Source organism: Engystomops pustulosus, chromosome 3 (assembly GCF_040894005.1).
Source record: "Engystomops pustulosus chromosome 3, aEngPut4.maternal, whole genome shotgun sequence".
Taxonomy (NCBI): domain Eukaryota; kingdom Metazoa; phylum Chordata; class Amphibia; order Anura; family Leptodactylidae; genus Engystomops; species Engystomops pustulosus.
The window spans coordinates 220,592,117-220,605,294 of NC_092413.1; the positions used below are offsets into that span (position 1 = coordinate 220,592,117).

A 13,178-nucleotide genomic window follows, 5' to 3' on the forward strand; every position below is an offset into this window, starting at 1 on the left:
TTATATTCCTGTACATAGGGGGCAGTATTATAGTAGTTATATTCCTGTACATAGGGGGCAGTATTATATTAGTTATATTCCTGTACATAGGGGGCAGTATTATAGTAGTTATATTCCTGTACATAGGGGGCAGTATTATAGTAGTTATATTCCTGTACATAGGGGGCGGTATTATAGTAGTTATATTCCTGTACATAGGGGGCAGTATTATAGTAGTTATATTCCTGTACATAGGGGACAGTATTATAGCAGTTATATTCCTGTACATAGGGGGCAGTATTATAGTAGTTATATTCCTGTACATAGGGGGCAGTATTATAGTAGTTATATTCCTGTACATAGGGGCAGTATTATAGTAGTTATATTCTTGTACATAGGGGCAGTATTATAGTAGTTATATTCCTGTACATAGGGGGCAGTATTATAGTAGTTATATTCCTGTACATAGGAGGCAGTATTATAGTAGTTATATTCCTGTACATAGGGGGCAGTATTATAGTAGTTATATTCCTGTACATAGGGGGCAGTATTATAGTAGTTATATTCCTGTACATAGGGGCAGTATTATAGTAGTTATATTCCTGTACATAGGGGGCAGTATTATAGTAGTTATATTCTTGTACATAGGGGGCAGTATTATAGTAGTTATATTCTTGTACATAGGGATAGTATTATAGTAGTTATATTCTTGTACATAGGGGGCAGTATTATAGTAGTTATATTCTTGTACATAGGGATAGTATTATAGTAGTTATATTCTTGTACATAGGGGGCAGTATTATAGTAGTTATATCCCTGTACATAGGGGGCAGTATTATAGTAGTTATATTCTTGTACATAGGGATAGTATTATAGTAGTTATATTCTTGTACATAGGGGGCAGTATTATAGTAGTTATATCCCTGTACATAGGGGGCAGTATTATAGTAGTTATATTCTTGTACATAGGGGGCAGTATTATAGTAGTTATATTCCTGTACATAGGGGGCAGTATTATAGCAGTTATATTCCTGTACATAGGGGCAGTATTAATGTATTGTGAGGTTGTCCTCTCCTGTAGTAGTGTTACAATGTGTCTGTAATTCGGAGACGTGCTGATTCCCGGCACTGGTGACATTCTCGCAGGATTAGTTTTGGTCTGTAGAAGATGGGAACTTGACAAGTTGTTTGATGGCTGATAAGAAATATTTTCATTAATCCTCCTCTCGGCTGCTGTCACCGGTCCCTGGGCCCCTGTGACATTGCTCTCTGGCGTTCATTTAACCTCCTGTCTTGGGTTACATTACTGGGTTGTCATCTTATCTGCCGGCTGATTGCTTTTTCTCTGAAAACAATCGCAGTCCTAAGATTTCCAGGACCGTATAAAGTGATTCACCATAAAACACAAGTATAGGTGGGATATTCCAATGCCTTGTAAAATCGAAAAGATCTTCTGTAAGATTCCTATTGGAGTCCCCTGGATTGATATCAAGTGGCATAAACTAACCTACTCCTGCACAGTATGGCTATTCCCATCACTCGCATGGACAGTTCTATAGGGGAACAACCCCTTTAAATGAGTTTTCCCACCAAAGAAGTTATGCCCTCTCCTCTGATACACTGTATCTGAGTGTAGAACGTTCACCAATCATTGTTACTCGGCTTCCTAATATTGTGGCTGAACAGCCCCTACATAAATACATCTTGGTTCTGACCCAATTCTATCATAGAACATCCAGAAAACCCACTAGATTATGATGAGGGTAAGTACCCAGGACCGGCTGAGCCTCTTTGCACTGCCTTTGGTAAGTGATAACCAATATCTTCATGGATAACTCTATAGGATGAGCAGCTCTGGAGATACTCTGACTACATACTCAGCACAATTTTTCCCTCTTCACTCTCACTACAGTTTGAGGTGTTTTTGGCATTTATCTATGAGCTCCACTGTCAGAATGTCAGAGCAGACACAGATGTGAACTGTATTGGCAGCCTGCGGATGCTGAATTAATATAATAATAATAATTCTTTATGTATATAGCGCACACAGATTACGCAGCGCTGCACAAAGCATGTCAAATTAGTCCCTGTCCCCAATGGGGCTCACAATCTAATCAACCTACCAGTATGTTTTTGAGTGTGGGAGGAAACCAGAGGACCCGGAGGAAACCCATGCAAACACAGAGAGAACATACAAACTCTTTGCAGATGTTGACCTGGGTGGGATTTGAACCTAGGACCCCAGTGCTGCAAGGCAGAAGTAATACCCACTCAGCCACCATGCCGCCCTGTCAGGTAAACTCACCCACACTAACTTAACATATCTTTAAAATTGCTATTAAACAGCAGTACAACTATGCCTATATTGTTCCTCCCCGTGCCTATAAAGTCCCACAGTCCATTTATAAAGTAGACTCAACATCTAAAAGCTCAGCCGCACCACTGGCTTCCTGATTGATGCATTGAGGCTCATTTACTAAGGGTCCAGGGACCGCCATTCCATCGGGTTTTCTCGAATATTTCCGTTTTGCGCAGATTTTCCCCGGGTTTTTTGCGCACGCGATCAGATTTTTGGCGCATCGGTGCTGGTTTGCATGCGACACAAATCGGGGGGACAGTGGCCGTCGGACAACCTGATGGATTCGGACAAACCGTGGAATTTAAAAACTGAAATGTGTCGCAAGATCATGCACCAGGAAGATGAAGGTGAACTCCAGCGGACCTCGGCGCGGAAGCGACACATGCAGGAACTTGGACGCACGACCTTAGTGAATCGCTCCGGACCCAAATCCTTGTCGGATAACGCAACGCGGGATCGCGACCGGACCGGGTAAGTAAATGTGCCCCAATTAATCAGCCAAATACACTCAGCTCTGCTACATCGTTCACCCCTACACGACTTTCTGTGACAACTGAAGAAAATAAATCCCCTCCCTCAATAATTCTCTCCCGGAGTCCCTCACAGTCATAGGAGCATTTTAAAACCATCCAAGAAACACCCCGTATTCTCCATGGACAGAAAGGTATCTTCTAGTCACAGGTTAGGGCAGTGATGGCAAACCTTTTAGACGCTGAGTGCCCAAACTACCTCCAAAACCCACATATTTTTCGCAAAAGTGCCAATTTAAGCATTAACTTATTACTCCCTGCTCTGTAACAGGTTTAAATTGTATAGGCACCTGAGGACACCAATACAGTAGAAAGAAGAAGAAGTAGTTTGGATTATCTTTGTAGCTTCTTTCTACGGTCCTGGGCTGCCTGGGACTGCAAGAGGCCTTGAGTCCTGTCTGGCAAACTCTGCACTGGGGTGCTGGTGCGGGTGCCCATAGAGAGGGCTCTGAGTGCCACCTCTGGCACCCGTGCCATAGGTTCGCCACCACTGGGTTAGGGGATGACATGCTGATCTGTGGTGGTCTCAGTGATGGGACCTTCACAGATGACAAGAGCAGGATCTTAGGAGGCCACTCATCGGATGAAGTGGGGATGGAAACCGGAAGTTCCGGAGTGACCAGGGAGCTGGAGGGAGGTAAGTAGTTTTCTTGTTTTTCCTCCTTATTCATAGAAAACCCAGTCACTCCAGATATATTCCAGCACTGACCGGCGCCATTGTCACCTCTGATTGGTTGTTGTCACCTTATTCATGTATCGCTGACTACGACAACACTAAACAGATGTAAATAAGCCCCGCTGCAGCCGGTGAGAGTCGTTAGCCCCATGTTCACATAAAGCAGATGAGAGGAAGGGAACGACATGTCGCTGTTTATTGTAGAGATAAAACTGGGTAACGTCTCCATATATAATTACCTTCTCGTAGCCGGCGGCGGCTCGTAACCGCGTAGAAATAACGAGGCCATTACACCGGATGTAACCACAGCTTCATCTGCCGGCATAAAACATCTTCATTTACATCATATTATATGAGGGAGTCGTAACGTTCACGCCGAGACGCGGAGCCTCGTATTCCTCTATAGTGAGAACACTCCATCCTCTCACTGGGAGCGCCGGCAGTCCTCACACTCCTGGGGGCCGGTGGGGTAGATGGTCCCTATATACCCCGTAAGACCAATGTCAGGGCAGTCCTCACACTCCTGGAGGCCGGTGGGGTAGATGGGCCCTATATACCCCAGTAAGACCAGCGTCAGGGCAGTCCTCACACTCTATATTGTAGAAGCTCCTGGGGGCCGGTGGGGTAGATGGGCCCTATATACCCCGGTAAGACCAGTGTCAGGGCAGTCCTCACGCTCCTGGGGGCCGGTGGGGTAGATGGGACCTATATACCCCGGTAAGACCAGTGTCAGGGCAGTCCTCACACTCCTGGGGGCCGGTGGGGTAGATGGGCCCTATATACCCCGGTAAGACCAGCGCCAGGGCCGTCCTCACACTCCTGGGGGCCGGTGGGGTAGATGGGCCCTATATACCCCGGTAAGACCAGCGCCAGGGCAGTCCTCACACTCCTGGGGACCGGTGGGGTAGATGGGCCCTATATACCCCGGTAACACCAGCGTCAGGGCAGTCTTCACACTCCTGGGGGCCGGTGGGGTAGATAGGCCCTATATACCCCAGTAAGACCAGCGTCAGGGCAGTCCTCACACTCTATATTGTAGAAGCTCCTGGGGGCCGGTGGGGTAGATGGGCCCTATATACCCCGGTAAGACCAGTGTCAGGGCAGTCCTCACACTCCTGGGGGCCGGTGGGGTAGATGGGCCCTATATACCCCGGTAACACCAGCGTCAGGGCAGTCCTCACACTCCTGGGGGCCGGTGGGGTAGATGGGCCCTATATACCCTGGTAAGACCAGTGTCAGGGCAGTCCTCACACTCCTGGGGGCCGGTGGGGTAGATGGGCCCTATATACCCTGGTAACACCAGCGTCAGGGCAGTCCTCACACTCCTGGGGACCGGTGGGGTAGATGGGCCCTATATACCCCGGTAACACCAGCGTCAGGGCAGTCCTCACACTCCTGGGGGCCGGTGGGGTAGATAGGCCCTATATACCCCAGTAAGACCAGCGTCAGGGCAGTCCTCACACTCTATATTGTAGAAGCTCCTGGGGGCCGGTGGGGTAGATGGGCCCTATATACCCCGGTAAGACCAGTGTCAGGGCAGTCCTCACACTCCTGGGGGCCGGTGGGGTAGATGGTCCCTATATACCCCGGTAAGACCAGTGTCAGGGCAGTCCTCACACTCCTGGGGGCCGGTGGGGTAGATGGGCCCTATATACCCCAGTAAGACCAGCGTCAGGGCAGTCCTCACACTCTATATTGTAGAAGCTCCTGGGGGCCGGTGGGGTAGATGGACCCTATATACCCCGGTAAGACCAGTGTCAGGGCAGTCCTCACACTCCTGGGGGCCGGTGGGGTAGATGGGCCCTATATACCCCGGTAACACCAGCGTCAGGGCAGTCCTCACACTCCTGGGGGCCGGTGGGGTAGATGGGCCCTATATACCCTGGTAAGACCAGTGTCAGGGCAGTCCTCACACTCCTGGGGGCCGGTGGGGTAGATGGGCCCTATATACCCCGGTAACACCAGCGTCAGGGCAGTCCTCACGCTCCTGGGGGCCCGTGGGGTAGATGGGCCCTATATACCCCGGTAAGACCAGTGTCAGGGCAGTCCTCACACTCCTGTGGGCCGGTGGGGTAGATGGGCCCTATATACCCCGGTAAGACCAGCGTCAGGGCAGTCCTCACACTCCTGGGGGCCGGTGGGGTAGATGGTCCCTATATACCCCGGTAACACCAGTGTCAGGGCAGTCCTCACACTCCTGGGGGCCGGTGGGGGAGATGGGCCCTATATACCCCGGTAAGACCAGTGTCAGGGCAGTCCTCACACTCCTGGAGGCCGGTGGGGTAGATGGGCCCTATATACCCTGGTAACACCAGCGTCAGGGCAGTCCTCACACTCCTGAGGACCGGTGGGGTAGATGGGCCCTATATACCCCGGTAACACCAGCGTCAGGGCAGTCCTCACACTCCTGGGGGCCGGTGGGGTAGATGGGCCCTATATACCCCGGTAAGACCAGTGTCAGGGCAGTCCTCACACTCCTGGGGGCCGGTGGGGTAGATGGGCCCTATATACCCCGGTAAGACCAGTGTCAGGGCAGTCCTCACACTCCTGGGGGCCGGTGGGGTAGATGGGCCCTATATACCCCGGTAAGACCAGTGTCAGGGCAGTCCTCACACTCCTGGGGGCCGGTGGGGTAGATGGGCCCTATATACCCCGGTAACACCAGCGTCAGGGCAGTCCTCACACTCCTGGGGACCGGTGGGGTAGATGGGCCCTATATACCCCGGTAAGTCTAGTGTCAGGAGGTAAGTACATAACATCATTCTGTGATCTTAGCTCGTGCCATGAGGCAGTAAATAGTAAATATTTGCAGTCGGTTCCTTCCTTACCCTGTGCATGAGATGTAAGTATGTTTGGGGCCGCTCAGTGTAACTGCAGATGTCGGGGAGCGGTGATACGTCACCCGCCTGTCACTCCTGCTGACATTGAGTCCCGGAGCTTTATCTTGACCTATGGTTGAACCGCTTGTGATTTATAGATGATCCTCGGCGCACACCTGATCCCCGGCCGTGGAGAAGGCGATGGCGGGCGGCCTGACCTTCACATACAATCATCAATGCAGAATCCATTACTTTCTCGTTAGTGAGAGGCTATAGACGAGTAAGAAACGCGCTGTGCAGGTATTTCCAGTGTGTAAGGATCAGTATCCGCTGGTCCTGCACCCCCTGCTGGTTCAGTGTCTGTAAATATCATCACATTGGGGCACATTTACTTATCCTGTCGCGATCCCGTGGTGCATTTTCCGACGAGGATTCAGGTCTGCTGAGTTCACTGAGTTCCTGCAGGTGCTGCTGCGCCAAGGTCCGCCAGAGTTCACCTTCCTGGTGCATGTAAGTGCTGATCTTGCGTCACTTTTCGTTTTTTAAATTCCGCAGTTTTTCTGAATCCGTCAGGTTGTCTGGGGGCCACGCCCCCCGATTTCTGTTGCGTGAAAGCTGATGCACCACAATCCGATCGCTTGCGCCAAAATCCTGGGGCGATTTGGCGCAAAACGTAAATATTCTAGAAACCTCAGGAAAGTGCGGCGTTTGGACCCTTAGTAAATGAGCCCCATTGTTCGAAATGTGGAAGGACAATATGGGGATTATTTACTAAGGGTCCGCGGACACACTTTTGTCAGACGTTTTTGATTTCCCAGGTATTTAACAGGGGATTGTGTCGCACGTGATCGGATTGTGAAGCAGCTGCACTGCTTCCATGCAACAGAGATTGGGGTGCGGGCGCTGTCGGACGATCTGACTGATTGGGACTGAGCGCGGGATTTAACATTCAAATTGTGTCGCATCCAATGCACTTACATGCACCAGGAAGAAGAAGGTGAACTCCGGGACCTGAGCGGGGAAGGGACACATGCAGGATATCGGGAGCACGATCTTAGTGACTCCCCACACAGCGCATTATACACGGACAATGCACTTACATGCACCAGGAAGAAGAAGGTGAACTCCGGGGACCTGAGCGGGGAAGTGACACATGCAGGATATCGGGTGCAGGATCTTAGTGACTCCCCGCATAGCGCATTATACACGGACAATGCACTTACATGCACCAGGAAGAAGAAGGTGAACTCCGGGGACCTGAGCGGGGAAGTGACACATGCAGGATATCGGGGCACGATCTTAGTGACTCCCCGCACAGCGCATTATACACGGACAATGCACTTACATGCACCGGGAAGAAGAAGGTGAACTCCAGGGACCTGAGCGGGGAAGCAACACATGCAGGATATCGGGTGCACGATCTTAGTGACTCCCCTCACAGCGCATTATACACGGACAATGCACTTACATGCACCAGGAAGAAGAAGGTGAACTCCAGGGACCTGAGCGGGGAAGCGACACATGCAGGATATCGGACGCACGATCTTAGTGACTCCCCGCACAGCGCATTATACACGGACAATGCACTTACATGCACCAGGAAGAAGAAGGTGAACTCCGGGGACCTGAGCGGGGAAGTGACACATGCAGGATATCGGGTGCAGGATCTCAGTGACTCCCCGCACAGCACATTATACACAGACAATGCACTTACATGCACCAGGAAGAAGAAGGGGAACTCCTGGGACCTGAGCGGGGAAGTGACACATGCAGGATATCGGGCGCACGATCTTAGTGACTCCCCGCACAGCGCATTATACACGGACAATGCACTTACATGCACCAGGAAGAAGGTGAACTCCGGGACCTGAGCGGGGAAGCGACACATGCAGGATATTGGGGGCACAATCTTATACATGGACAATGCACTTTCTGTGAACTCCTCCAGACGGGATATTTACGATTAAACTATGAATAAATGTATATAAAATAGTAGAACACTATCAGATAAATAGTTGATTACAATAAGTAAAAAGCTGCGTTCAGCTTGTTTTTGCCCCCCATTGCAGGGATACACTGTACAAAATCCTGAAGTGTCCTTAAAGCGGGGTGCAGCAGCTTTTTCCACTCATACTTTGGGATGTCCTGGGTTGAGCTCCTCGCCCCTGAAAGCAGCAGGAGGAGTGAACATTGGCTTTAGGGAGTGATTGGTATCCTGAGTGATGTAACTGTTCATATTTAGGAAACGCCAACAATGTGCGCTCGGCAGATGCCGGGGATGGATGCTTCACTGTTGCATCCATCCCCCATAGGCTTTAATGGGCATATACTGCTCCTTCCAGCAGGATGATATAGTACAGTTTACTTGCTGCACTTCATCAGTGTTTCCTGCTGGATATGACGTATTCTGATCAAACAGAGGCAAAAAGGAAGCCCCCGAGTGCAAATATAAGTCAATGATGAACAAGCTCGGCATATACATCAGGGACTTTTCTTGTGTATACACCGGACATGTCCAAAAATGAGGTGTGAATGCAGCCTAAGCCATGGCCTTCAGGAATGGAGGGATGGGAGAAATTGTCCTTTCAGCCTTCCTTTTCTTCAGGGCCCTGTAGACCCCTGCAGCTGTGCCATAAGGACAGGCTGTCGCCGAAGAAGGAACAGTCAGGTATGAAAAGACGGAACGAGAAGTAGTCTATAAGGCAGATTTGAGTCCACAACCGCGTCATGTGAACATGGTGTAAATCGGTCTCTGCACATGTGTCTGGGGTTTGTATACATCTCATGCACTAGTCTTGTACTTAAGTCTCTCCAGATTGGCCAAAGAGGATCCTGCAGTGACTGATTCATAGTAATTACAGACCAGGGGTCTCCGGCCTTATCTAGTGTGTAACAAGTGGATGTGAACTTTACTAGTCTGATATGATCCAGTTTATGTTCCTTACACTTAAAAGAGAAAACTGCAAGCAAAGCGAGACCGGTGTCCAGTGTTACTGCTCTAAATGAGATATAAAATCTAGTGCAAACCTACTCCGTGCCGCCATATGGTCACACACACGCCATCTGGCTCACGTGGTCATCCTGCAGAGGGAGATAGCCGAGGTTTGCTGCATGCACTATTAGTAATCTGGACTGTGCCCGAGCCAGGTGCTACTGTATCACTCATCCAGACCAGCTATCTCTATCAATGTTGAAAACCAAAAGAGCTTATACGTAGTAGCAATTCCTTAAAGTGAAACCATTTTATTTGTACATCTTTATGAAGTCACAGCCATGAATAGAATTCGGGTTCTCGTCAGCCACCACTAGGGGGAGCTCATTAGTTCTATGTTACTAACTCCTGCAGGTGACATAAATAAATCCGGCCACTCTCCTCCCAGGTCAGTGCACGGCCAAAGCAAAGTGACTTAAATACATTGTAATTATACAGAAGACTCGAGGAGCGAATCATAAATGTGACCTTTACGCAATGGGGAAATGACAGTCTGCAGCCCGACGTCTACTTATGTGACATCCGGCAATAAACAAGGAAAAAGCAAAAGTACAAATTACAGGCTGCAGCTTCATATATGGAAGTGTAATCCTTGTACAGACAACACGTCTCCTGTATAGATTGTGGTAGTTTTATTTTATACCTAATATTGTATCACACTATGTTATGTCTAATCTAGAAGTAGGAAACATGAGGCAGCATATACAGGATGGCAATACAAGAACTGCTCCTATTAACAAGTATATAACTACTATAATACTGCCCCCTATGTACAAGAATATAGCTACTATAATACTGCCCCCTATGTACAAGAATATAACTACTATAATACTGTCCACTATGTACAAGAATATAACTACTATAATACTGTCCACTATGTACAAGAATATAACTACTATAATACTGCCCCCTATGTACAGGAATATAACTACTATAATACTGCCCCCTATGTACAAGAATATAACTACTATAATACTGCCCCCTATGTACAAGAATATAACTACTATAATACTGCCCCCTATGTACAAGAATATAACTACTATAATACTGCCCCTATGTACAAGAATATAACTACTATAATGCTGCCCCCTATGTACAAGAATATAACTACTATAATACTGCCCCCTATGTACAAGAATATAACTACTATAATACTGCCCCTATGTACATGAATATAACTACTATAATACTGCCCCCTATGTACAAGAATATAACTACTATAATACTGCCCCCTATGTACAAGAATATAACTACTATAATACTGCCCCCTATGTACAAGAATATAACTACTATAATACTGTCCCCTATGTACAGGAATATAACTACTATAATACTGCCCCCTATGTACAAGAATATAACTACTATAATACTGCCCCCTATGTACAGGAATATAACTACTATAATACTGCCCCTATGTACAGGAATATAACTACTATAACACTGCCCCCTATGTACAAGAATATAACTACTATAATACTGCCCCTATGTACAAGAATATAACTACTATAATACTGCCCTCTATGTACAGGAATATAACTACTATAATACTGCCTCCTATGTACAAGAATATAATTACTATAATACTGCCCCCTATGTACAAGACTATAACTACTATAATACTGCCCCCTATGTACAAGAATATAACTACTATAATACTGCCCCCTATGTACAGGAATATAACTACTATAATACTGCCCCCTATGTACAAGAATATAACTACTATAATACTGCCCCCTATGTACAAGAATATAACTGCTATAATACTGCCCCCTATGTACAGGAATATAACTACTATAATACTGCCCCCTATGTACAAGAATATAACTACTATAATACTGCCCCCTATGTACAGGAATATAACTGCTATAATACTGCCCCCTATGTACAGGAATATAACTACTATAATACTGCCCCTATGTACAGGAATATAACTACTATAATACTGCCCCCTATGTACAGGAATATAACTACTATAATACTGCCCCCTATGTACAGGAATATAACTGCTATAATACTGCCCCCTATGTACAAGAATATAACTAGTATAATACTCCCCCCTATGTACAAGAATATAACTACTATAATACTGCCCCCTATGTACAGGAATATAACTACTATAATACTGCCCCTTATGTACAGGAATGTAACTACTATAATACTGCCCCCTATGTACAGGAATATAACTACTATAATACTGCCCCCTATGTACAGGAATATAACTACTATAATACTGCCCCCTATGTACAGGAATATAACTGCTATAATACTGCCCCCTATGTACAGGAATATAACTACTATAATACTGCCCCCTATGTACAGGAATATAACTGCTATAATACTGCCCCCTATGTACAAGAATATAACTACTATAATACTGCCCCCTATGTACAAGAATATAACTACTATAATACTGCCCCGTATGTACAAGAATATAACTACTATAATACTGCCCCCTATGTACAGGAATATAACTACTATAATACTGCTCCCTATGTACAAGAATATAACTACTATAATACTGCCCCCTATGTTCAAGGATATAACTACTATAATACTGCCCCCTATGTACAAGAATATAACTACTATAATACTGCCCCCTATGTACAAGAATATAACTACTATAATACTGCCTCCTATGTACAGGAATATAACTACTATAATACTGCCCCCTATGTACAGGAATATAACTACTATGATGTTTCTGGTATGAGATGATTATTCTATGACTGTCTATTACAGACCGGCTGCAGTGAATGAAATCCTCATCCGGTGGTTGGGGGAGGTGCACTCTCCTGTCCCTTCCAAACTGTGATCCTCCTGACGTCGCCTGAGTCCTTGGTCTCGATGGTCCACAGAGAATCTTTGTAATTCCTTGCTGCCACAATCCAGCGCTCGCTAATTGTCCTGTGGTCATGCGGCTAATGCCGGCGTCTTTGTGATTAGAGGAGCCGGCGCGGATAATGAATGTTCTCACCAATCCCATCTAATGATTAACCCTGAACCTTTCCATGAAAACAGAAAATTGTGAATAATAACTTGTTTTATACAATTAAATCGAAATTGCAAAGGGAGAGAAAGCCTCATTAATGGATTGTATGAAGAGACGTGGAGCGGCTCCAGGTAATAATACACTCGCTGCCCAATTAAAGGGCTGCTCTGCTACACACATTATGTACACAACATATTATTACACTGTGCAGCCTGATCACAAAGTCATCCTCATCCATACTGAAAGTTATAGGATAAAGTGCATGAGCACGCTCTGGTCACACTGCTGTGCTCTGTGCTCTCTGCATCCATTGTTACTTATTGTCCCTGGAGAGATGTGTAATTAGACCTCACACTGCTGTGCTCTGTGCTCTCTGCAGCCAGTGTTATGTATTGTCCCTGGAGAGATGTGTAATCAGACCTCACACTGCTGTGCTCTGTGTTCTCTGCAGCCAGTGTTATGTGTTGTCCCTGGAGAGATGTGTAATCAGACCTCACACTGCTGTGCTCTGTGCTATCTACAGCCAGTGTTATGTATTGTTCCTGGAGAGATGTGTAATCAGACCTCACACTGCTGTGCTCTGTGCTCTCTGCAGCCAGTGTTATGTATTGTCCCTGGAGAGATGTGTAATCAGACCTCACACTGCTGTGCTCTGTGTTCTCTGCAGCCAGTGTTATGTATTGTCCCTGGAGAGATGTGTAATCAGACCTCACACTGCTGTGCTCTGTACTCTCTGCAGCCAGTGTTATGTATTATCCCTGGAGAGCTGTGTAATCAGACCCCACACTGCTGTGCTCTGTGCTCTCTGCAGCCAGTGTTATGTATTGTTCCTGG

General features: G+C 46.9%; 1 protein-coding gene across 1 annotated transcript in view; it reads left to right on the top strand.

Moving 5' to 3' along the window:
- The window catches only part of EPHX2 (epoxide hydrolase 2), a 72,174-nt gene extending 59,734 nt beyond the window's left edge, over positions 1 to 12,440 (top strand). The window contains exon 19 of the mRNA XM_072143879.1: positions 12,095 to 12,440. Coding sequence (XP_071999980.1) covers positions 12,095 to 12,167 — 73 coding nt within the window. The 3' untranslated portion in view covers positions 12,168 to 12,440. The remainder of the gene's footprint in view (positions 1 to 12,094) is intronic.
- Positions 12,441 to 13,178: the final 738 nt, after the last annotated feature.